We start from the raw sequence: 27,220 nt of genomic DNA on the forward strand, positions 1-27,220 counted from the left end.
TTTTCTGACTAATATTTTGTTTCATCGACTAAGGAATGCTTTTAGTTGCCAAAGAGACTAATAAATACTGAATGCTTAGTTTATGAACTATAAATGAAATTCATCATTAATGATGAAAAATCTGAATATCTTTAAAAAGTATATCAAAATTAAAAAATGCTTTGAATTTTCATGGAACAATTTTTCCTGGTATTAAAGTATTAATGTGCTCCACGTCATCAGAAAATGCAGTATATTGAAAATTAAATAAAAATAGTGGTTGGTTAGTTATCTGAGGAAGTGGAAGGAGGTATAGGGATGCTCAAGAACAATGCGTCGTACACACTTAGAGTGGTACATGAAGTATCACTAACAAGGGTGACTGCAGGGAGGGGTCCTTCCTATTTCCTTATAAACAATGTATAATATACAATCCAGTTACACTACACCCTACTGAATTCCTACCTTCTCTCTGCCCACAGCCACTTTTGCTTCAGGAGTACATCTACATCAATACCCTGCGAGCCACCAAAAAGGTGTGTGGCAGGGGGTGCAGCACCAGGAGGAGAGGGATAAGGGGGTTAGGGTTTTTCAAATGGATGGGGAAAGGTGGGGGGAACCTGCAAAAAAATATATAAATATACTAGTAAAACCATGTGCAGTCACTACCTTGTAGGTAGCGACTGCGCATGCATTGCAAACCCTCCCCTGCTCTATTTTCCATTCCCCCACATGCATACTCGGACTATTCAAATGAAAGTTCTATTTATTCATAGTCATTTGCTCGCGAAGAATGGAAAAATATTCCCAGTTTGTTTCTTTCGATGAAACGAATCTTCTTAATAAAATTCGTTTCATCGAAAATTCAGATTGGAGAATTGCAGAATAATGGAGTTAACAGGAGGGAGAATGAGGATGACACTGTGATTGGGGTAATGGAAAGAAACATATAACATGCTTTCCATGTGCAGTCGCTACCTACAAGGTAGCGATACCTATCAATAGCTTTAAGCTGTACCTCTCGATAGCTTTTTCAAAATCCATAAAGACTATGAATAAATAGAACTTTCATTTGAATAGTCCAAGTATGCATGGGGGAAGGGAAAATAGAGCAGTGGAGGGTTTGCAATGCATTGGGTGTGAGGAAGGAGGCCTGTCTCATGGTCTCCAAACATTGGGCAAGTGAAGACATTAGCCACTCTTGAGGTTTCTGTCCTTCTAATATAGTATACTGTCGCGGGATCAGAGAGACCCAACCTCTTTCTAAATTTTTTTCCGATTGCCTACAGCCTGCCCAAGTATTACCTCTGTCCATTCCCTCCTTCCTAAAATAAATCATTCCCTATCCCACTTACAGACTGACTCCCGGGAAATCTTTCAATACCTATGCAAAATACTCCCACTGCTCACCTGGCCCAGATGCTCTCAGCCCTAAATTTATTTGCAATTGCGCTTCATCCCTTTCACAACCTTTAGCCATCTTGTTTAATCGCTGTTTTTCCCTAGGAACCTTCCCTCCTCAATGGAAACGCGCTAATATCATTCCGATACATAAAACAGGTCCCAAGAATGATGTTTCAATTTATCACCCTATCTCATTGTTTCCAATCCTGTCTTCCGTTTGTGAACGCATTATTCTCAACAGGATTTATTATTTCACCTCTCCCTTTTTATCTTCTCAGCAGCATGGTTTCCTCCCAGGCAGATCATGCCTGACAAATCTCACTGTCTTCAGCACCATGCCGTCATGGCAATAGACAAATCAAGTCAACTTGATGCCATCTACCTTTTCTTCTCCAAGGCTTTCGACACCCTGCATCAACTCCTCCTTCATAAACTCAGCCAACAGTTCGGCATTCATGGTATGTTCCTTAGCCTTCTCTCTACCTTTCTCACCCACAGAGCCCAGCGTGATACTCTCTGATGCTTCTTCCTCTTGGTCTCCTGTCACGTCTGGGGTTCCCCAGGGCAGTGTCCTTGGGCCATATCTTTTCAATTTATTTGTTAATGATCTTCCTTCCCGACTCCTTTCCTCCCAGGTCCATACACTTCTCTACGCTGATGATTGCAAGATCTACAAGCAAATTAATAACATTTCTGACTGTACTCACCTTCAACTTGCCTTACATAAAATTTCCCTATGGTGTGATACCTTGAGGCTTAACTTAAACCCTGGTAAATGCAACATCATGACTCTTGCTCTGAAAAAAAAAACCCCTGATGTTCAACTACTCAATTAATTCAACTCCCTTTAATAGAGTCACAACCATTAAAGACCTTGGCGTTTTAATTGACCAGAAACTAAATTACTCCGACCACATACATTCATTACTCCAAACACCACGACTTTAAAAAATAAAGCAATGTCCCTACTAGGCCTTCTTCACCGCTTCACAGAAATTAAAGATCCAATTGCACTCCATTCATACTTTTCAATAATTGTCCTTCCCATCATATCATATTGCTCCCCCATTTGGTCCACCTCATCCCCAACTAATCTTAAATCCCTTGATTGCATCTCTCACTTCTTTGCCAAAATAGTCAAACACCAAGTCCCACATTACCGCAATATGTCCTCAAATGCTGTTCTGTCTTCCCTATCCATTTCTAGTCCCCAAAGCTGCAGACTTAAAGCTGATTTAAAACTCCTCTACAACACCCTAAACTCGGCTATTGATTGCCCTGAACTGCTATCTTTCTTCAACTACAGGATACCAACCTGATCCACCCGCACCCACTCCCTACTCCATCTGCCTATTCCTAGAATATCTCTCACTGAGTGCTCACTGTTATTTCGCCTCTCCTCCCTTCTAAATTCACTCCCTCACACTGTTGACCCCTTTAACTTATCATGCAACTTCACCACCCAAGCTTTATCCCACCTGTCAGTAAATTAAAATTTTCCCCGGTCCATGATTGGTTCTCGTTGTTAATGTTATGCTGTTATTGTCTTTTGTCCTCTTTCATGTTTGTTATATTTTTCACTGTAAAATGGCGCTACTGCTGTATGTGAATAATGTTTTAAAATAAATAAATAAATTACAATACCAAACCTCACCCACCCATCCACTCACTCTATTTTTGCCTCCATCACACCCATAAGCTGAGTGCCTGTGCGGAAGATGGCATTTTTAATTGACGATACTATGGCGTAGCAATGCAAGTCTCTGTCCTTCCTGTGGGCTGTGGCTTTCTGGCTATAATGTAGATGATATGCAGTCCATGACATTTACTTTTGTTGCTCAGTCCCTTCTTTGCAGTGGTAAACACGTAGAAGAATATGACAACATGAAAGGGATTGACCCTCTGATTTTCAAAAGAGAAACTTAACCTATTTGTTAGCATACATAATGCAAAATTTAGGGAACTCAATATCTAATATGTGAATAATTTGGAGAAGAAACATATTTACTGGGGTAATACTTCAATTATCCATCCATGATTTATTGTAGTAAAGAAATTGACAGGGTATATTGTAGCTCTACTGCTTGATGGGAAATATGGGAGAGTAAATGAGGACTGATGCCAATAATAACCTGAGAGAAAATATTATTTGTGCTATAGCAACATGTTGAATTTGGGCTGATATTGCATGGATCAGCTGATGGCAGATGAATATGGAAGATTTGTTACATGTATGTTACACTTAGGATTTCTTCAACCAAACCTCTCTCCTCCCCCATCAATTCCTGATTTGTTTTCCTTTTCCTACATTTAACCTTTTCCGTACTTCTCACACCCATATCTCAAAAGCCTTCAATCAATGTCTAACATCTTGCTTTAATGATGATGTTTTAGTGCCATACCAAACCAAATTCCATATCAAAGTTTATATAAACTGTAAATATCATGATAATTGGGAACCTTGATGCACAAGGAATAAGCCTGAAGCTAGTTTCCATTTGATAAGTATGCCCTTAAATTCAACCTTGGGTCATTGATCACCCTTAATTTTACTCCCAAAGACTTGGGACACATCCATTTTTAAGATTGATAATAGCAGAGTTTTATTACAAGGTTTTTCAATAGGTTGTATGTACAATAATATTTTTAATTAAATAATACTATGTATACATAAACATTCAGCATTCTGAAATACTTGAATTAAGCTATTAGTCAATGTAGCATATGAAAGAAAAAATACATGCCAAAAATGCTTATGATCCACCTAAAAACTGCCTAATTAAAATAAGGCATAAAAATGAACACATTTCCGCACATGAACAGTTCTCTGATCTTGAAAACTTTTAGTAAGATATCTTAATATGTGATAATAACTGTACATTTAATGAAATTGATAATGCCATATTTACAAAAAGAGAAGCGCACACATGCGAAAAACGGTATTGGGTGAAATATTATATAGGAGTCCTTTTCTGTGGTGGTGACTGAAACACTTCCTGGATTACCTGAAAAAAACAAAACTTTCCACTACATTTCATGAACCATAAGTTGCTCATTAATGACATATATGTTATCATATGCTAAGAAAAACAACAAAACTAACATCCAGAAGAAAGGTGGCCCATTTACAAGTGTTAGGAAGTCTAATTGAAGTTGAAAATTTCTGAATCGTATTATTATGATTTTGATAAATAGACTATTATGCATTGATTTTTTAACTGTGGAACAAATTGCTACATATGAGGGTGGTTCAATAAGTACCCGTGTTAGAAAAGAAGAAACCATTTTTTTTGCAATATAGTCACCTTTTAAAAAGATACACCTCCCAATGTTCCGGCCATTTTTTTAATCCCTCCAAAAAATATGATTTGTCGAACTCTCCAAAATACACCTCTGTCTCGGCGATAACTTACTCGTTGGAGCTAATTTTTTTCCTGTGAGCCATTTCTTCATGTTAGGGAATAAGAAATAGTTGCAGGGAGCCAGATTGGGTGAATGTGGGGAGTGCAGCAGCAATTCATAAAGTAGTTCATGCAGTTTGGCGGCGACAACTCTGGATGAATGTGCTGGTGTGTTATCGTGGTGAAACAGCACCCTCTTTTTCGCCAAATGCGGCCATGTCTCCAATTTTAGTCAAAGCAGTCCAATAACTCACTGTACTATTTCCCAGTGATCATTCTTAGTTTTTCTAAAAAAATCCATGAGGATGACGCCATTTGCATCCCAAAAAACTGTCGCCATGACCTTTCCGGCCGATCTGACCATCTTTGCCTTCTTTGGAGCAGATTCACCAGGAGAAATCCATTGTTTTGATTGTTGCTTAGTTTCTGGTGTGTAATGATGAATCCAGGTTTCATCAACAGTGATAACTCGATGCAAAAACACCTTCGGATCTCGCTTAAATAGCTGCAAACACTGCTTCAAAGTTGACAGCCGGATCAGCTTGTTGTCCACCGTAAGCAATCGTGGCACCCATCAGGCTGACAATTTTTCCATCGCCAACTTATCATGTAAAATATTAATTGCCATTCCGATCAACACACCCACAGCCTCTGCACTTCGCGCACTTTCGTTCGTCGATCAGCGAGAATCATGGCATGGACTTCTTGAATTATTTCCTCAGTAATCACGTCAGCTGGGCGTCCTGGTCGCTCCTCATCAAAAACAGATGTCCACCCATGTTTAAATTCGTTGAACCAATATCTAACTGTGGTCATAGATGGCGAAGTATCCCCATAAACAGCAGCCAACTTTGCTTTTATCTCCTTACATTTCTTTCCATCGAAAAACAAAAACTGAATTACCGAACGATACAGCTCTTTTTCCATCTTAGCGAAAATCACGAAACACGTCTTACTCGGATGGCTGCCAAATCCAAACTAACCTTTAATCAGCCTGAAATTTGTTTTGCTGTCATTTGATAGATGGCAGCACACGATGATAACATAAACTTCCCTCAGGAAAGCCCTTTGTTGTCAACACGGGTACTTATTGAACCGCCTTTGTATTTAGAATTGATATAAATTAATTGTTATGCATATCCTCAGGATGAAAGTTTTACAGCTCAGTGAAGAAACAAAAATTATCAAAAGAAAAATTAAACAATTTTTCATTAAATTAATTAAAATTAAACATTTTAGAAATAGTTTCCTCAATGCCCAATTGAGTATAATACCAAGGCCCAATTAAATGATACCCAAATGCACTAAGCAGATTAAGAATAAAAATATTCAATTTGATATTTAAGTTTTGAGAGTTGATATGTATGATATAAACATATTGAACACTTCATTTAGGTTTTTGAGTTACACAATCTAGGCTATAAAGTAAATGTTTGGAAATAGGTTTCACTTGCTCATAAAATTTCACATGGTGAAAAATTCAGAAATCACAACTTTAAACAATACTTCATGCACACACTGTATTATATTTAAGTATCTTTGCTTTTCTATGCTTGGTCAGTGGAACCCCAAGGACATGGAAATATTTTCATTGAAACTCGCCAATTAATATGAAAAATGGAATTCATGTAAATTATAAACGTAATTCTATCAGTAAGCTTATTGAACAAAATATTACAATGAGTAAGAGCTAAATAGATGTTGATTACTGATTTTGGATTGTGCAATAAATATTTAGAATTGGAATGTGGATGTTTTCATGCTTCAAACACAACTAACCTTAATGGCTTGCATCTTACAATCAGGAGATAAAGCATTAAGAATCTTTTCTGTAGCCATGGCTTTCCAAGAATTCCATGAATCCTCATTCAGTTCGTTCCCACATAAATAATCAATTGACTTGAGTTCAGCTATTGAGGCCCTCTCTCTGTAATTCCTCACAAGACACCTCTTCATTGCTCGAAGAAGTGGGGGATGAACTGCAGAGTTTACAGGGAAAGGAATGGCATACTTAGGATTGCATATAGCATCCAATTTCATCCGTTCATTCATTATGTGCTGAAAGGGACTCCTCCCATAAACAAGGCTGTACAAAATACAACCCAATGACCAGACATCCGACTTATAGCTGGCCTAGAAAGAGACAAAAAAGAAAAGAAATGATCTAACAAGGAATCAAAATAGTTGGAAAATATTAATAAGTCGAGGTGGATCCCATGGATCAAACTACTTCAGAAAATTCATTTAACTACTTATTTCCTATGAATTTGGCCTTTGAACTATATAAATATAGCTTTAAAAAGTGTATACACATTAATTTTAATATATTCATTAAATGTGTATTATCAGATGACAAGTGTAGTTTTGCAATGTATGCTAAAACTAATGATTGAGTTGCCTTTGGGGAACAAGGAGAAAATCATTTAGTAACATTAAATTGATGCCTTTCCTATACTTCATGCATTTTTCAAATGACAAGATGAATGAAAAATCTACTTAATACTATAGATAAGCATTCTCATGCTGGATAATGCAACAATCCCAGTCCTGGTCACAGCCAATGATTTTTACACTTAAAAATTGCTGAATTTGATGCATATTAGTAGATGACTCTAAGAAGTTTTTGTCATGGCATCTCCGGCAGTTCTTTAAATTTCTCATGCTGTCATCAACAAATACCATGCCCGGGGTTATGGGAAGGGGCTGGTGTATACAGACCTGGTAGATTTACCACTTACTAAATGTGTAGTGGACACATGGGAATTTAACATTTAATTGATAACCAGCAGGTAAGAGTATTAAAGGAGCTTGTACTAAGGGAATCATATTTGAAGATAATTGAGAAATATTGGATAATCCATTTTACTTAATTTGGTGCAACTGACTTTAAAATACCAGCTGTCAATGCACATTAACAAAGTGCCCACATTTGGCATTTCAGGCAGTGAATTTATCCCAAATATGAGCCATTGCATTCCTAGCACAATGAATTAGGGACACTGATATTGACGGGATTATGCTACCCCATTCTACCCCACTAATTCCATAAGAGCAGGCTAATTATGTGAAAACAGGAGTTAGTGTAGCCTTGTTTTTGGTTTAGTTACCCTTATTTTAGGAATTTTATTGTGCAGCCAGTTCGAACAAATAATAAAAAAGAGCCCTATTAACAGTGACTCTAGGAAGGTCCAGGTATTTCTGTCAAAAGGTGGCCTGATCAAAAGGTGATTCAATCTGATCAAGTCAAACTACTGATGGAGGTTGGATATTTGAGGAAGGATATTATGCAAATTTAATATTGTTCCAAGATATAACTGAACTGGAATCAGGCAGTTATATTTTAACTATTTCTACTTATGTCAAATGAACAAATCAGAAACAAACGATGTTTGCCTAACTACCTCTTTGATACAGTGGTGGTGGAAAGGTTGGATGAGCAATATAAACAGTTGCTTTGTATTTCTATGGTTTTATGAATAGGTGTATTGTCCTCCACCTTTGTTGTCTATTGGATTGATGCATAACCACAACATTCATTACATCTATCAGGTGAAAATCGAAGAAGTCCTCTTCGCCATAAGGTTGTGCAACGGTGATTTATCACTAATAATCAGGAATACAGGGGCATATGACTCAGAAAATATGGGGAAGCAAGATTCCCTATAGTGATATTAAATGCCGCAGCAAAAAATACAACTAGCTGTTCTGCACAGCCCCACTTCCGGAAAAATTCGAAACAGTAGGCCAGTAGATAAGGAATAATAGGAGAAATAAGATTTTGAAGACTAAGTCAGAGAAAAATAGACTTCAAGTGACTATCTGAAAAGAGAAATTAAGAGCGACTCACTCTGGAATCCTATACTCCAAATTATTTTTCTGCTACAATAAATTCCACAATTCTCAGGCTAAGCAGAAACTTTCTTTATAAATATAATTAAATTTACAGTAGTATCATATTAACAATAAATATTTCAAATTTAATTATTATGTGATGCTCAAAGTTTAAGTCCCTCCCCATGGACAACAACCTTGAGTAAATTATGCTCATAGTATGAGGTTCCATGGTATGTCATTCAGCTGAATCAGTTGTGTGTCATGTCCTACAGTGAGAGAGGTGAAGGTTACATGGTCATCATCTCATGAAATTCTTATGAAAGCGAAAGCAACAGTAGAAGCAGAGAACACAAAGAAGAGGATTGAAATAGTTAGAATAGAGAATTGGAAAGTTAGAACAATGTTGAGGACAGGAATGTTAGAAAATATGAAGCAGGAGATATAGAGAGGAAAAAAAATTAGTGCTACGTGAGGTGGGATGGAAGGATAGTGGGGATTACTGGAGTGATAAGTATACTTATAGATAACATACAGCAGAGGAAAAGATAGCCACCAAGTGGAGACGTGTAGTGAACATAGAGCAAGCAAACTACAGAATATTATCAGTAGAAGTGAAAGCTGAACCAACAAACTTGGTCTTTAATAAATGAAAAAGAAAAACTTTGTTCCAATCCACCACTTTATTTCAGGTACGACTAGTACGGCGTCATCCTCAGGTACAAAGTTTAAAGTCACAATCATTGTATATATATAGGGTAGAGTAGAAAAATAATCATTGAAGCAGGATGATAACCATGGACTGGAGGATTTTGAAATGTAGGAGTAAGGAAGGATGAAAAAGGTGAAAAGGACAGAAAGGAAAACATACCAGGAAGTGATATGCAGGTGGAGGATGAGAGAGGATTGTAGCAAAAAATCCAAAGGAGGCAGGAAAGATGCACGTAGAGCATTTTGATTGAGAATGGAATGCAGAAGACTGTGACAGATTGGAGAATGTCATGCAAACAAGGAAGGGGTCAAAAAAAGATAGGTATAGTAGATAGAATGGAGGGAGGAAAGAAGCATGAGTTGCTGAAGAGGGGCTTCCAAAATCTACTTCAACAATAATAATTGTATAAGAATACAAACAATAATAATTGCATAAATAACACAAAATATTATGCCAAAATAATGAATATTAATGGGAGACGAGGGCAAGATTTGAATAGTCAGAAATAAATCAGCGAAGATTATATTGAATTTCAATTTCAAGAGGAATGAAACACAAGAGTGCAGCCAAAAACATATGAAAAATTAAAATAAACAAACCTTTGGGTTTTTAAACATGCCCTGAGAATTAGGTGAACCAGAGACAGTCAATCCAATAGCCTCTGGACTCATGTAATTGGGTGTCCCAGCGGGATCATTTTTTGTAACACTAGTTACATCGACCTGCACAGCTGTGGCGATCCCAAAATCTATGAGTTTAACTTGTCCTCCGACAAGAAGGAAGTTGGCAGGTTTCAAATCAGAGTGAACGATGCCTGTGAAATAATAATAATTTAAAATATAAAATAGCTTCACCATTACAGTAACAGTACCAATAACAATTCTTTCACACAATTTTATAAAAATAGAAAAAAATATTGATAATTACAATAATATAATTAAAATTGAAATAATTTAATTAAAATTACAATAATTTAAGATATGCAATGATGATAATGATGCTGATTGTATCTGAACATGCAAGGAACATTGATTACAAATATTCTGGTACTATTATTAATACATACACCAAAGGAGCCCCTCTATGAAAGAATTAAATGCATTTAACTTTGACGAAAGCACTTCACTACAATTATACACAGATCTCTTGAATTATGCTTTACAACTGAAAAAGGTACACTGCTATGAAACTAGTTTTTTTATTCTAATGGTATTGCAATTATGAAAGAAAGATATGCAGCAAGCATATTGGAACTAATTTAACAGGTTGATAAATGCTTTAATAATTCCAAAGCAACAGTTTGTGGCAGCAGTAGCTTCAGGGGAGGGGGACCAACAGCTGAGGCAATTTGCATCATTAGGGATTGATTGGTAATGAGGAAGGGTGGAGAGAAACCCAGTGCAAACATTAGCCTACTCTTATCGAAAGGCACCAAGGGATCAGGATACCACTGAAAAAATCTGCTGTCTACAAATTCAAAACCAGGCCTCTGGGTGGACCTCTGGATGGTGCAAGAGTTTCAGCTATTTATTTATTTTGCATTAGTCCGAAAACAGCAATTCAACCTTTACACCAGACTTTAAACAACGATATAATAATATTGCAATTTCAATACTAACAGCCACAATATTACAATAACAATATTACACCCAAGCCCTAGGTGGAGGAAAAACCATCTCGGCAGGAATTGGACCTGCAACCTTGAGGTTGGCAGACGAGAATGTTACCCCACCATCACCAGGGTCAGCAAAGTGAGAAATTGGCACAAAGTGTACCTTAACAATCAAGGATGACATTTTTTTTCATAAAAATGACTGACATCATGAAATAATAAGCCTTAAGTAAGATTCCTCATAAACCCCCAACAGTCCAATGTAAGCAGAGCAAGAAGTGATTTTGACCTTCCTCCTCCCACAAATCCTTGCATAATTTAAAGACCACCTCCACATAATATTGACAGACTTGACTGTCTGTGTCAAAATTCTGAAAATTAGGTTAAATAAACTTGGTATCCATTTCCAAAAACCGCTCTTTATTCCACAATATTCAAGAGTTGAAGTGGAAATGGATACAAGGTTATTTTACCTACATAGCTGCAAGGCAGTGTTGCAGGTAGTAGTGTTTTATGACTATAAGCCATATAACCAGAATGTGTAAGAAAATGCTCTTGTCTATTCTGCGATATAAATGATATTTCTATAACTTAAAACTTCAAATGCAAATCCAATAATTATATAAGAGCAATGCATTTTATTATCTCCAAGCTGATAGCCATAAAAAATTCATTCAAACATTTCAGTAGTAATAATATGAAGAGAGAGGTGGCAATGATAGGTATATCTCTATATGCTAAATCACAAACCTTTTTGGTGTATTTCATCCACAGCTTTCAGCATGGACACCCAGTAATAAATTACAGTAACAGTGGGTATTTTTCCACCAGGTTGGCCAGGATTAGGCATTGGTTGATTCAAAGACAAGGACATAAGCTTAATGGAAGTAGATAGATCCATCTCACCCCTTTCCAATACCATGTAGAGCACCTTGTATTCTTTTTCAAAGCAGATCTCACTAAAATATGAAACCAGGTAACATTATCATGTAAACTCATATTACCTAATTTTATAATTAATTTGAATAGTAAGCTCTAACAAATAGGGATTCAACATAAAGTGAACCCATGTTTACCATGATAAGAAAGTGTTGTTCTGACTGGAAACCATTCTTTGTTTAAATCCTAATGTTCTAAAATCTGATGAAAACTGAATGTGGGATTCCAATGGGTGGATATACTACTCTAATTATACTTCATAATTAGGCATGAACCATTATAAACAAAGGAGAAGGCAACTTCAGGTTTGAGACACTCAAACCTGCGGCCTATGACAAACTCTTAGGAAGATCAATGTCCAACCTTTTACTTCTCACCCATGAATGGATGGATGGAGGTTAATTCCTAAAATACAGGGCAGAGAGCAGATATAATTCAGCAGATTGAGCAGCCAACAGAGAGAAGTGAATTATTGGACAAAGTAGCTGTTTTCTACACCACAAACAATCTTACTTAAAATAAATTATGTCATTTAGGCATTTATATAGTTGGAGTTTCAGGTAAATGAATCAGGAAAAAAAGTGCATGTATAATCAGGTCAAGCATGAAGGAAAAAGGGCAAACATAAGAAACACACACAAAGGATTAACACAAGGCTAGTGAGGTGGCCGATAGGAGTGGGTGGAGTTCATTATTCTGTAAACTACGTACTGAGCTTACTAAAAAGATACCTTTAATTTATTTTCAAGAATCAAAATGTGATACTGCTCAAGTTCATCACAGAAAGAAATCCATTAGTCTTGTTTGATGTAACCTAACTTACCTGTCAAGTAGTCGAATGATGCATTCAGAGCCTTGAAGTTGGCTGAGAAGTTCTACTTCTTTAAGGTAACCTTCAACTGATGCATCATCTTGTCTTAAGACAACCCTCTTGACCGCAACACAGCGATTTGTTTGGCAATCCAAAACCTATAAAATTAATTAAAATCTTAGAAGGCCTATACCAAATTTTAAGCCTTACCTGCTGTCCGTTTGTAAGATGAGTTTTTCATGTACTAGTATAACTATAAAACAACTGAATAAAATTTTTTGTAAACAAACTAAAAACATTGGAACCTGCATTTTTATTAATAATGGCATTGATTTCTACTAAATTAGCCTCACGGAAGTACTTTGGATTGATAAACATATTGAATTCTAAGTTGTTAAACTGCTTACTCTTGATATTGTACTTGCCTGTTTAATCCATCTTCTTATGGTGACATGAATATTTTTGTAAATAAATTAGCAAATTTCCTAGAAAGGTTGTCAAAAGTTGAGCATCTATTTTTGTGGTGATTCATATATTGACTTCTCTGAGGAAAATTGCCATTCAGTGGCCAATCACATGAAAAGCTTAAACTTATGAATGTACATAATGAGCCCAACAAGAAGTGCTAAGTACAAATACTGTACTCAACAAAATAATAAAAAATATCTCTCATTTCTCGATCCTAAATTTTAGGGGAGAAATTTTTACCCTGGTTTTTCTGAGCATAAAGTAGTTATAATGGAAGTGGTATGCTATAAACATTTTCTTCAAATATAAAAGTTTAAATATGGTGTATCCCAAGGCTCTATCTTGGTCCAATGCTATTCATACTGTATGTAAATGATCTTCCTGGTAATAATATTTTATCTATCAATCTGCAAAAAAACTCTAATCTTCAACAATCAAAATCAGCAAAATAAGAAGTTACTTCATTCTGCAATCTTTTGCAAAGAATGCACCATTTCTTGGCAAGGCTGTTCATGTAGAGCATTTCGAAATAGAATTGCCCAGTCCTTATTCAACTGGTTGGAAATACCAGGCTATGACAGATGAATGTTTTCTATTATTCTTCAATTTTATTTCCCATCATCATCTGATACATTACAGAAGAAAATAATTCCTTTTTTGGAGGTGCCTAATGCGAGTCCAATTGTAATTTTCCAGAGGTTTGCTACCTATCTTAGCAGTTGATTTCCATTTTACCATCTTAAAATGGAGGAACAGAACAGCTAAGTATTGTAAAAACACTGAAAGTAGCATATCAGGCTCTCTTAGGAGAGCCATTTATTTGCTTTCTCTGCTAGTTAATTTTATTTGTAGTCTCAAAACATAGAGATCATAATGTCAAATATTTGCACCAATCTCCTGATAGAAGCGTATGTATACATAAACAATTTTCACATCAATTATAGGCTTACACAAGAAACAGAATATGAAGGAACATTTCATGCATCAACAAAATTATAAACCATAATGTATCAGATGAAGACAGAAAATTAAATAAAAGAAAAATAATATACACATATTGATATGCATTTGGTTTAGGTGTGTGAGATGGGGGGAGTTTCAATGATCAACCCAACTGAAGTGACTAGAACAAAGTGAATGAAATGAACAAAAACCCTGAAGGATCCCTCCCCTTTCTTATAATCACCAGGGATGCCCACCCTACTTCCAAAATTCTCTCATGACATCAAGAACATACACTGTATTTTTATACATGCATAACACCATATTTAGTGTATTTGACTTTTTACTTACATCATATACTTTGCTTGAAGCACCTTTCCCAAGCAGCCGCAGAACTTCATAATGCTTCTTATTCACCACAAGGATCTTCCTGTTTGTTTGCAGTGAGACAGGCCTAACTGAAGAAACAGCTTTCCTAATAGGCTGTGATTCCAACTCAGTTGGAATTCTTAACTTATTTTGAACCAGTGGAGGGTTTTCAGTAGGTTGAGGAACTGATGAAGTTGGTGCAACTACCAAATTTTCCACTTGAAGACTTCCACTGCCACATGAACTCATAGCCTGATTAAATGAATTAACACAGCTGACTTGAGGAATGCCACTCATTGCATTGCCCTTTGACTGCATAAATGCTTGTGCGTCATACGCTATTAGCTGACTGCTGGGCAGAGCGGAAACAGGGGTTGGTGCATTTGGAAAGACATTTCTCCTGTCAAATGGCTGGCTATTGACAGGAAAATAATTAGTTTTTGCATTTTGAATGATGGGGAGTGGATTTTGATCTTCAACATGATGAAGATGGCTTGGAGCAGCTGACCCAGCTAATGAATGTACTGGATCATGTGAGGATGGTAATTGGAATTGATTGGAATTAATTTGAGCATCAGCTGCTGCAAAGGAAGAAGGGGCACATGATGTAGCGCCAGAGATTTTAGATTCACAGTTGGGGTCATACTTTGATTGAGGAAGGTTGAAGGAAGGCGCTCTCAAGGAGAAAGGCTTCCGTGTAACACCAGGAACTGCAAAACCTGGAGTAGGCTCATTAACTACAACTGAATTAGCAGATGATCTTTGAATGATACTACCTTGAGGTTCTAAACTTTTGGCGGCTGATTGAAAAATGCAACTGGGTTTCTCATTTCTGTTCGATGTCATTTCAGAAATGACAAAAGTGGAAGTCTTTGTTTGTGCTTGAAATCCATTGACATGGACAGAATTATGGGCAATGGGAGGGAAATGATCAGCAGAGTTCGAAACCACCATGGGATGCTGATGGTGGATGGGAGGTGACCCTTGTTTAGGGCAAGGGTTGGAAACCTGATTCTTCAAATTAGTAGATGCATTCTCAGCATGAGCAAGATGGTAGTTGTTAAGGGAAGGATTAGCATGACCTGATGAAGCATCAACTAACGGCTTATTGATATTACTACATTTAGAAGATTTCCGCTCATGGTCCCTGTCTTCATTGGGACTGTAAGAGTATTTCATAGGAGTTTGCAAATCAAGCATTTCAACACATGATGTTTCCAATGTAGATTCAATACTGGAGGTTTTGGGGTTCACTTTTTGGGGAGTGTGAGAACGGACTGGAGTTGGTATGCGGGATAAATGCTGGCTAATTTTATTAGACGAGATTTGATTTGGATGGAAGAGATTTGAGAGAGACTTTGCTGAGGATGGTTTATCTTCTTTGGAAGGAGTGATCATTCTCCCTGAAAAAATAATAAAAATACAGCTTGGAACAAGAGTTTTAACAAAAAATAGATAGTACTATAATTACCAGAGTATTCATAGATGGCTTTTGAGAGAAGCAGAACCTAATAAACATGATACCCTTTATTCACTCGATGTATCATTAAACTATTTCTCCAAAATAGGAAATAAATGTCTTTTGAAATTCCTAGAGTAATCACAAAGACCTGATCCTAAATCTATTTTTTTCAGAACCCAATATCAAGGAAAATTGAGCTTACATGCCATGATCTCACTATTGCCAATAAGTCTTTGTTTAGAATGTTTCCATTTCAAAACAAGCATTGGTTCATTTATATTACCCTGGCATTAGCAAGACGGGTGGATATAAATTGCATACCATTTTCAGATCTAAGGACAGAAGCATGCGAGAAACTTCTGACAAGTTTAATTTCTTCCTTTTCCATCTCCTGGCCATGTGAAGACCCAAGCTCACAATGCATTCCATACGAGAGGTTTTCCTTATTTGCTTCATTTAACATATTTTCAATGTAAGCATTATTTCTTAGACATTTCTTCTCTGATTTGTGTATTTTGACCAATTCCATAATGTCTGTTCTCTCCAGGGGAATGCTCTTCATCGGAGTTTCCTCTCCCTGTCAAAAGGAATAGATTAGTTGCTGTCAATTTAAAATTTGAAAGGCTAGTCAATATCATGAGTAATTTCAAACACTGCAATAATCCTATGAACATAACTCAATGTAATACATTGCATGCATGATAATATATATTCTTGGTAAAGGTATGTAATGGAATAGTTTTTTTCAACATACAGTTAAATCATTTCACTAAGTAAAAGGATTGTTCATTTTTTTTTGGATAGGTGTGATTTACTAAGAAAAACTCAAGTTATTCCTTTTCTTTATCATCATTATAAATGCGTTCCATTCTACCAATATGAACAATTTATCAAATAAGTTACTGCACTTTTCACATCTAATGAAATGAGAGTGAAAGATTATATTACTTACAAAAGGATAAAAGAAATGGATGAATGCACACACTTTTTCACTAAGTGCAAAATTACACCTTTTCCTTCCATCCATTCCTGGATAATAATGTTACATTAAAGCAATAGCAATGAACTTTGGATTCTTACGGTATTTTTCTGCACGAATGAGAGTAATTCCCCCCTATATGCTCAGAATAGGTTACCATTCAAGAATTTTACCGAGTTATGGCAAGCTAAAGCCCTTAATTTCTGGTCATACAACAATGAGACTTGGCCTTGCACATTAAAAAATGTGTATCTACTTTGAAGCATATGACTGCAATGGAACTTCCACCAAGGTAAGTGCACACTGAAAATTTCTGCCATTTCACCAGACTGGCATGATTTATGAGCTATATACCAAATATGTACGTATAATTATCAACTATGATTTTGAATTTAACAAACCTGGAAATTTTGCAGGGTCCCTGCTTTGGACTTTGATACTAAAGGTGTAGAAATATTCATAGTAGGTTTCTTGGAACTACTTTCCTCAATCAGGTTAGGTAATTTATTTGGCAATGGCAGAAAACCAGATAAAATATCATGGGATTCACTAGAAACACTTTTTTGAATACATGGTGTGAAAAGGCCTCTAGCAGAACATTTATTTGAAGCATCCAATGATTTGGTAGCCATCAGTCCAATTCCACTGTCAGTACACAAGTTAGCGTGATCTTCAGTTACCGACCTGTAAATATACAAATTAATATTTATTTTTAATGACAATCATGATTATTTTTATTGGCAATGAACAATGAAAACATGAACTAAATAACAAAAAATTTCTTGGAATAAACTAGAAAGGTACTGAGTAAAACCCTATGTATACTCTCACGGTCCAGCACAATTTTAATATACATATTTATCACTGCTAGTAGTAGTAGTTTTTAGGGGAGGCGACCGACAGCTAAGTTCATTTGTGCCAAAGGGGATGGACAGGGAAGGATGAAGAGTGGAGAGAAACCCGGCGTCGGCATTAGCCTCCTCTTTACGAAAGGCCCCAAGGGGTCCGCAGCTTAACGTCCCATCCAACGGACGGCGCACTCACTCAAAGTGCCCTCCACAAAGCACCTCAAGTAGGGATCGAGATACCTCTGAAAAATATTCATCACCACCGGGATTTGAACCCGCGCCCTCAGGGTGGGAAGCCAGTACGTTAGCCCCCGCACCATCTCGATCCCCCTTTATCACTGCTATTTCCTGATGATGAAAAAGTATTTTTATTGGTTCCCTGAAATACGAATCCCACCAAGTTATGTCTAATGGATCCCATTAGACATAACTTAGAGAAACTTAGTCACCCATTACTGAAAAATGTGTATTTTTCATTGACATAAAAACCACTTTGACAGTAAATAGGAGCCGCACTTCTGAGATATCCCCAACAAAGTAATAAATTCCTTGTTGGGAAATTAATAGCATTAAAGGGCAAAAACAACGCCTTGTATTATCAGAACATAGGTAGTAAAAATTAGATTATTTTTATTAGGTAATCTACCGGTTAAGGTACACCCTTCATCTATTTTTCCTGCCTCCTTACAATTTCTCCAACCAACCAACAATCCCCTCTCCTCATACACTATACCTAGCACTTCCTCATTTGTTTTCCTTTAGGCCCATTTCACCTTCTTCATCAATCAATCAATTTATTTTTGTCCAAGGACTTGTTGTACAAATAAAGGACACGCCAAAGAAAATATACAGCTGCAAATTATAGTTGTAGATATTCATCAACAGAGTAGAACAAATGGCGGTGGTAATAACCAGTAAGCGAAGTTACTTCAAAATAAATTAATTCATGTTCACGTTAATTGTTAATGATTTCTTTAATAATTGTGTCGGTTTTCACCCATTAAAATTGATCATCACTTGACTCTGCAAAACTGGTGTGAGAATAACCTCACAAACAAATCTAACTTTAAATTTGAAAAAAATTCTATTCTGTAACATTCAGCCAGAAAAGGAGTCCATTGCAATCAAAGTCGAAAATTGCATTCAAGTTCAATCTTCACAAAGATCTTTATAGTTAGCATGAAATGTTATCTCTACTAAATCTTCTCTCCTCGCATAAATGTAGAAAAATTAATAACAAATTTTCTTTACAAATTACTGCATAGCAAGATTTATTCCTTAGAACTGCTAAGGGCAATATCTTTCCGAGTACCTTCACATAAAATAAGGTATGAAGCACTCTTTAAAATATGATATCACGCACAAAACTGCAATTACTACTTGCCAATAAACCAGATTATGAGAGATGCCAACAGTTGTGATTATATTGACCTACTTCATATGTCACCAGGATCCCTTAAAAAAATGTTATAAAAAATATTGACTTTATGTAATTTGTACACATTTACAATTGTTTTGTCTTTTATAATTTGTGGAACCAATATCTGGTTTTTGCTTTTCTTTATGTGAAGGGATAATTCCATTAAATAAATAAATAAAATGTTATTATGAGCCTTTTTAACTCAGTTAGATCTAGAGATGAATTTTGAGAAGTTAAGTTTGCCAGTGAGCCAAGGGATCAATTTTTCGGGACAATATTATGAAATCAGTGAGAGAGGTCTAGAATGAAGATATGTCATAGGAAAGTGAAATACAGAGTAAAATTCACAAGAAGCAAAATTTGGACACAAAACAAACAGGAGAAAAAATATGCATAAGCTTTAGTAAGTATTTGGTGGGATTTTAGCAACATTATTGAGTTAGTAATAAGGAAAGTTTTAGTTCAATAGTTTCAGCCTCAACTTTGTGGAAGTTCATTTATTTAAGGAAAGTTTTATTCATGGATCATCCAAAACCAATATCCACATAAAATTAATATCATGTCTTACACAAAGATAGTTCCATTTCTTAAAAGTTTTTCAAAAGCAAACAGGTGCTTATGTTAGTTTCAAACACATCACTGAATGACCTCAAAATCTACATATAAAAGAATGTGCATATTAAGGTTTATGAACTTGATAGTCCCTTTGGGCAAAAATTTTGAGAACAAACCACTACTTACCTCTCAGGAAGAGGAGTTTTCATAAACATAGTCTCTGACACCTTTTCAGAACTGACCCTTTTTTCTGCGGTTCTTAACAGTGAAGATTTCCATGGTGTATTCTGAAAAGAGTCAGGCCATGTAATGAATACGCACTAGCAAAAAGTTTAAGATATCATATATGCAAATAAAAGCCTAGTGATTTAATAATAACCAAATATACCTCTACACTCTCTCCTTTTACAGGAACAGCAAAGGAAGAAAAGGCATTGTAAACACCAGCACGATTTGGTCTAGATGCTGGGTACGTGGCCTCTGTAAAATGCCTATGCTTAGAAACAGAGCCAGAGAGTGATCTGAAAAACAAGTGGCATTTGGGTATTATAATTAAGTTTTCTCCTTCCCAAGATTAATAATCAAAGCAGTTAAGCACACTGAATCTGAGATATTTTGTTCTAATTAAGTGAATGAAGCTTCTACCCTAAAAAAAAACAGGCGCCTAGGTAACAGCGGCGAGTACATGAGTCACTGGTTATGATCTTATCCCAAACTGGTCGCTCAAACATTCTGGGGCGGAGTTATGAATGTAGGCAGGATACTTAGGAACACACTTTGTACATGCAATGCTTACAATTGAGTAGTAAAACTTTACCGCATGCAATCAAATTCTTATACATTTTGGAAAAGCACTTTCATGTAATTTTAAGGCCACAATAGATGCTTTAAGATTTATCTAATTTCTCCACTGCATTTGATAAAATCTAAGTGCTAAAATACTATAAAAAACCTTCATATCAAGAACAAACTGTTCAGGAAAACCTCAATGCCTCTTTATTTTTTCAACATTGATTATAGAATTACTATTAATAAATTTAGCACAAACTGATTGCCAAGTTGTACAACAGTAACGCGCTCTTCTATTTATAATTTTTTTGCTTTCCTCTTGTTGGTAAGTATACAGTAATTTAGATTACAGATTGCACCAAAATGCTCACAAAAATCACTCCATTCAAATCAAAGCATCACTACCTGTAGCTATTTCTTTATATAATTAGAGAAAGTCAAGGAAATACAGCATGCACACCAAATAATATCATCACTTTGACAAAAGGAAGTCAGTTAATGTTGATCGTTGAATGACAATAGTGATAATTCAAAATAATAATTTACTACAGATATAAATAAAAAAATACTTACGCTTTTTCAAGATGGCTATCATGCATGATCGCTATTGATGAATATGACTGATCTTCTTGTTCTTCCTGCAACAAAAAATACCAGGGCAATTGAACTTTAACCATTACTACACTTTATTATGCCTATGCCAATTGTTATCTTTAAAGTAACCCACTCATTCACCCTGCATTAGGAGTTGCAAATTACAGCATCATTAATATTAATTTCTATATAATGAAGCCAAACCAAACATTTCATAATTTTTCTTTAAAATTCTTAAAAACAGAAATTGAAACAAATATCAGCGAATAATAATTTGGGATTTATGACAATTTCAAACTGAGATGGATGATAATGAAATGCAAAAGTAGTGCAATAAAAGGTGTGGGTTCAAAAGGAGCTAAAAATGTGGTACAGCAAGCGAGACGTCTTGTGCTTCTACCCACATGCACTACATATAGAATTGATTAGAAGATTAGATTGGAAGATTATACGGTTTACCCAAACTTCACAAACAAGATGTACCAATCAGACCTGTGGTAGCCAGTATGAGTGCACCGGCACATAACTTATCCTATACTCTAAATTCAGTCTTTCGCCCACTCTCTGATTTTAAACCAAAATTCAGTATAAAAAATTCGCTTTCCTTAGTGGAACAGCTCCAAAACTTTACCCTATCCCCGAACACCAAGTTAGTTTCATTTGATATCCAATATCTTTTCCCCTCCATCCCAAAACAAGAGGTATTATCTTACGCCCACGACATCCTATCCAATGCTAATGTAGATGGCTCGATAAACACCGAAATATGTAAGCTACTCCAACTTTGTGTTGACCAAAACTATTTTTTGTTCAAAGGAAGGTATTACAAGCAAAAGGAAGGATTAGCCATGGGCTCACCACTCTCCCCAGTTTTGGCTGAAATTTTAATGGATAGATAAGAAGAAAAAATTTTTAATTCTAAAGAAAAATTTTTGGACAATATTCGATATTGGTTCAGATATGTCAATGACATCTTATGCTGTTGGACAGGGAGCAATAGACAATTGGAAAAATTCTTTCAATACCTAAAAAAAGTGCATAATTCCTTAAAGTTCACCATGGAGCCAGGAGTCGATGGGAGAATAAATTTCCTTGGCCTGACCATCGATTTTCGAGAGAGTAAACACATGTTGGGGATCTACAGAAAACACTCTTATACTAACTTGGTGATTCCCGCAGATTCATGCCACCCCATTTCCCATAAACTAGCCAGCTTCCACTCCATGATAAATAGGTTGATCAAAATCCCCATTCCTAAAGCACATTTTGACTGGGAACTAAATATAATTAAACGCATCGCCGTCAACAATGGTTACAAGGAGGTTTTGATCAACTCCTTACTCCGGAAGAAAATGACCAACCTTGCCACTAACATAACAACCTCCCTACAAATGGAACAGACCACGGAAACCCGAAAATGGTGCAAAATCCCCTTTATCAACAACTCATTGTACCATTTAGCGAATGCACTCCCGAAGGACAAATTTAGAGTCTCTTTTTACACCCCCTTCAACGTATCGAAACTCCTCATTAAATACAAGGATAACATCGACAATACAAGGAAGAGCGGTGTGTATGCCATACAGTGTGAGTGTAATGCCATATATGTGGGCCAAATGGGTAGGTATTTTTCCACCCGAATCAAAGAACACGAGAAGTGCACGATCTTAGGCAACATCACATCAATCATCACCAAACACTTACTCGAGACTAACCACACCTGTGAATTAAAATTAAAAGTGCTGCATGTGTCAAATACATGCAGAAAATTAGATGCGTTGGAACAATTTGAAATTGTCCAACGAGTTAAGAAGAAAACACCTCTTCTCAATGACATGTAATTCACTTCTTCCTCCCCCTCCATCAACTTTCGTTGGTAAACTTTGTTCATTCGTGACACACAACCGCCTCCTTCCTTGAGTGCTTTATCCTCTCCCCCCCCCCCCCCCAGTGTGTGAGTTAAGTGGGGCTACTCCATCACCACCCTTCCAGAAGGGCCTAATCCTTGGCCTCCAAACCCAGCTCGCCTACTGGTTTCGTCCCGGCTACTGATGGTTTATTGGAGACTGCTGCCATCCACCCAATAGGACCACTTCGCACCCTTAGACTAGACATACTGTGTGTTTTTTAAAAAGGTCAATATACTGTTTCCTCTATTTCTTGTAAATGCCTCCCTTGTCTTCTCTCACCCCCCCCCCCACCTCGTTTCCTACCACGTCCTCTCCACCAGTTCCGGAATGTATATAAGCTTGAACACAATTTCAGTTGGTTACCTGATGATGATGTAATACATCGAAACCCGGTCATAAAATAAAAAATTTTATCAAGTGGAAAAGTGGTTCAATCAGTCATCCATTAGTGCAATAAACTTATTTACACAAAAAGCAAGAGGGATCAGCTAATATGGGCACTTAAAATTAGTCAAAATGCCAATAAAGATAGAGAAACATATCACGAAACAACTGACGCTGCATTATCATCGGCATCAGTCCTCTAGTTCACTCCAATGCACTTTACATCCCATGTATCGGCAGAAACAACCTTATAAAAGTCCTTCTATCTATACAGCCAAAAATCAATTCTCTTTCTCCATGGACTACGACATTAATGTGGTGGAAGGGCTTGGTGCAAATGGATGACCCCTAGAGCTATGTTGATGGGGGCAATGATATTTGCCCTTAGTTAAGTCGCCAATGCCAGATGCACAGCTCAAAGGGTAAGAACCAGATGAAAGGTCATCTTTGTAATGCATTTGTTGTCTCAGGCATAACTTCATGGAATTTTCCATTACATATTGAAATGAAATAATTTACTTTGTAATTCCACACCCTTTATTAAAAAACAACACGACCCAGGTTTCGATGTTGAACGTCATCATCACCTGATGATGACGTTCAACATCGAAACCTGGGTTGTGTCTTTTAAAATAAAGTGTGTGGAATTACAAAGTAAATTATTTCATTTCATTTTGTGATGCATATTCCTCAGTGAGGTAGACATCTGATCCCAGCGGGCTGGCCATTCAAGTGAAGGTGTCACATTAAAAACATTAACAAGAAGGCTATGGGGAGACATCTTAATTATTTATCCCTAGACTGTTGTGATGGGCACTCCAGAGAAAATGAATCCTGGCAACTACGTGACCGGTCAATGAACCATTATTTATGCTCAGCAGTAGGAACAAGCAAGGTTCCCTGATCAGTCATCAACTCATGAAATTCTTGCAATGTGACAGTGACAGCAGCAGCACAGAAGACAAGAAAGAGGACCTAACTAGTTAGAATAGAGACTTAGAATCAGCATTGAGGACAAAAATTATAAACTATAAAGGGAGACATGGACAGAGGAAGTATAGATATTTTAGGGCTGTGCAAGGTGAAATGGAAGGAAAGCAGGGATTACTGGAGGGATATTTATATACAGCAGGGTGGAAAAGAGCCAAAAAGGGGTGGCCATTATATAGAACAAAAAGGTAGAAAGAAACATACTAAATGTGGAGCACATGACTTAAAAGAGTATTATTAGCAGAATTACAAGATGAACCAAATCTCATTTTCCAGGTCTACATGCCACAATCATAGGGAGGAAGAAGTTGAAAGTGTATATGAACAGTTAGGGGAATGTGATTGTGAGAGCATTGTGGATGATCCGGGAGGGGAACATTTGGAAGTGATGGGGGACTGAAACATGATGGTAGGCAAAGGAAGAGATGATACTCAGGTAGGGGACGACATTTTAGGAACAAGAGATGACCTTGGGGCGAAAGCAATAGAGTTCTGCAGGGGACAGGGGTTAATCAAAAAAAAATTTGGTTTGGACACCACAACAGGCGCAAGTATAATGGAAAAGCCCAGTGGAGTCAGAGAGATATCAATTAGACTATATTGTGGCTAGCTAGGCACAGATTTACAAACACCATGACCATTTTGCAGTTCCCCATGAGTAGATGCGGTATCTGATTACAATTTAGTAACATAGTGTCAGACTCTAAAATATAAAATGGAAGACAGGAAATGGAATGTAGAAGCAGTCATCATATTGGCAAGAAAGGATTGTCAGTAAGCTATAGAGAAAATTATGAATGAGGAAATAACAATAGACAAATAATGAGAATATATCAAAAAGGGATATTGAAGTTACTGCACTAAAATATTTATATCTTAGTGTTATTATTTTGGATGTTGAAGATTTACATGCATGAACGCACATTGATTTTTTGTTCTTTGCTGTGCTATTTGCTGCACTGTAAAGTTACCCACATTAGCTTTTTTGTGCAATGAAACTTTATTTCAATAGCCCAGTTTCCACATTGCCTTTTCATGACATAGCATTGCAGAAATATGATTTCTGACATTATTACATTTTCCTAAGAATTAATTATGCATTTGTAAGAAATCCTTTCCCAGAATATGGTACCTTTATGTGGCCGGTGAAATATTTGACTACACCTACTTATATTTATGCACATATTATCAATTATTTTGCATTAAGTAGTGCATTTTATAACATGCTATATGAATAGTGTCAATTTCTTGAAATCCATGCAAACTGGGAATAATTCAATGCCCTGTACTATACAGCTCTGGATAACTTGCTCTAGGAAGAAAGAAATACACTCCAGAGGTTACAATAGCACATGATTCAATTACAGAGTGCACAAGACAATACCATCTAAGCATACTTTACAATATTTTTTAAACAAATAAGGTACAACAATCATTGGTGATTACAAGGAAGTGTTTACGGCTTATAAACCTGAAATACTTATGAAAAAATTACATTTATCATTTCAATTTCTCATCTTATTACCCAAAATGAAACTTTCATTGGATTACTAATGAATTGTATAAAATTACCAACTGTTTTGAATACTCAACAGGAAGAAATGTATTAAGTCACTTAAAACATTTACTCAAAAAAACTATTTTCTAATGGGACTACTTTATCTGAGAAAAACAGCTTGTAATAGCCCAACAGTTTTCAACTTGGAAACTCGGACCTATTTTCAGATAAATGAAATTAAATGCCATTTTCAATACAAAAATAAGATCCATACAGATTGCTCTTATAAATTCAAGTTATTCTTAAATGTTAAACAATATAAGTTAAATTTTTATTATGATTTCGACTCGCATACAACTTCTTCAAATATATATTTAGGAATCTTTCCATTTGAGGAAATTAGCATCAGATACTCTTCTCACCTATACGTTGCACACACGGGGAATAACTGTACGGGATATCAATCACACACTGCATGGTAGCTACGAAGTAAAATTAATTGGGCTACATGGCATTAGTAGAGGTTTACCTCATTTTTGCACTCAGCGTCATCCTCTATTGACTCAGCAGTTGTCTCCGAAATGTGATGTTTTTCATTCGGATTATCACTGGGTTCTTCCTCATTTAAATTCCATTTCATTGGTACTGGTTTAAAATCTTCACTTATTCTATTTCCCCTGCAGAAACAAATATATATTAACATACTAAAGATTACTAGAACACCATAGCTACGAATTATAGACAAATAATACAAATCTGCAGAACTTATTCAAATTCCTGGTTGTATAAAAAATAGTAGAGCTTGTGTTGATTAAAAGCATGTTAAGTTTGCTCATCGCTTAACAAACCAGAAGTGAAAGTAATTGATTTTTATGCATTCCAATATAAATTATCCAGGTCATATTTGATAAATAAAATGTTTACCATCTCCGGGAGAAAATAGTCAAGCCGCCAGGTCTCCCTATACTTCTAGGATATGTTGAGCATTCCGGTCCATCGCAATCCTGGTTGTCGGTCGCAGAATACGCTCCGTACATCTTATAAAAGCAAGCAACCCAATTCAATAAGATTTAAATTTCTGGACAACAACATAGATAATAAAGATTCTGACAATCGGCTTCAGATTCACGTTAAATTATACCTTAGCGTGTTCACGAAATTTAAATTACACAATAAACGAATTAAATCAAACCACAGTGGTTTCAGGTGTAGAAAATGCGACATTAATAATTCAAACGGAAACAAAAACAGATAACCACTTACTTTTCATCTAATATAAATTCTGTTTTCGAACACCAACAGCGTACACAAATGTTAAATACC

At 36.2% G+C, this 27,220-nt stretch overlaps 1 protein-coding gene across 1 annotated transcript; it reads right to left on the reverse strand.

Annotated features, from left to right (window-relative positions):
• Nucleotides 1-4,113: 4,113 nt before the first annotated feature.
• Nucleotides 4,114-27,220, reverse strand: Mps1 (Monopolar spindle 1). The gene is made up of 14 exons (XM_071596101.1): nucleotides 27,161-27,220; nucleotides 26,822-26,934; nucleotides 26,427-26,574; nucleotides 21,095-21,159; nucleotides 20,121-20,253; nucleotides 19,919-20,019; nucleotides 17,311-17,593; nucleotides 16,252-16,507; nucleotides 14,451-15,871; nucleotides 12,702-12,847; nucleotides 11,690-11,898; nucleotides 9,927-10,141; nucleotides 6,564-6,917; nucleotides 4,114-4,388 (listed from the first exon to the last, which is right to left on the reverse strand). The coding sequence occupies exons 2-14, from the start codon at nucleotides 26,932-26,934 to the stop codon at nucleotides 4,338-4,340; spliced, it is 3,495 nt and encodes a 1,164-aa protein (XP_071452202.1). The 5' UTR covers nucleotides 27,161-27,220; the 3' UTR covers nucleotides 4,114-4,337.

The sequence above is a fragment of the Hetaerina americana genome, unplaced genomic scaffold (assembly GCF_022747635.1).
Source record: "Hetaerina americana unplaced genomic scaffold, ioHetAmer1.1.p SCAF_76, whole genome shotgun sequence".
In the NCBI taxonomy this organism is placed as follows: domain Eukaryota; kingdom Metazoa; phylum Arthropoda; class Insecta; order Odonata; family Calopterygidae; genus Hetaerina; species Hetaerina americana.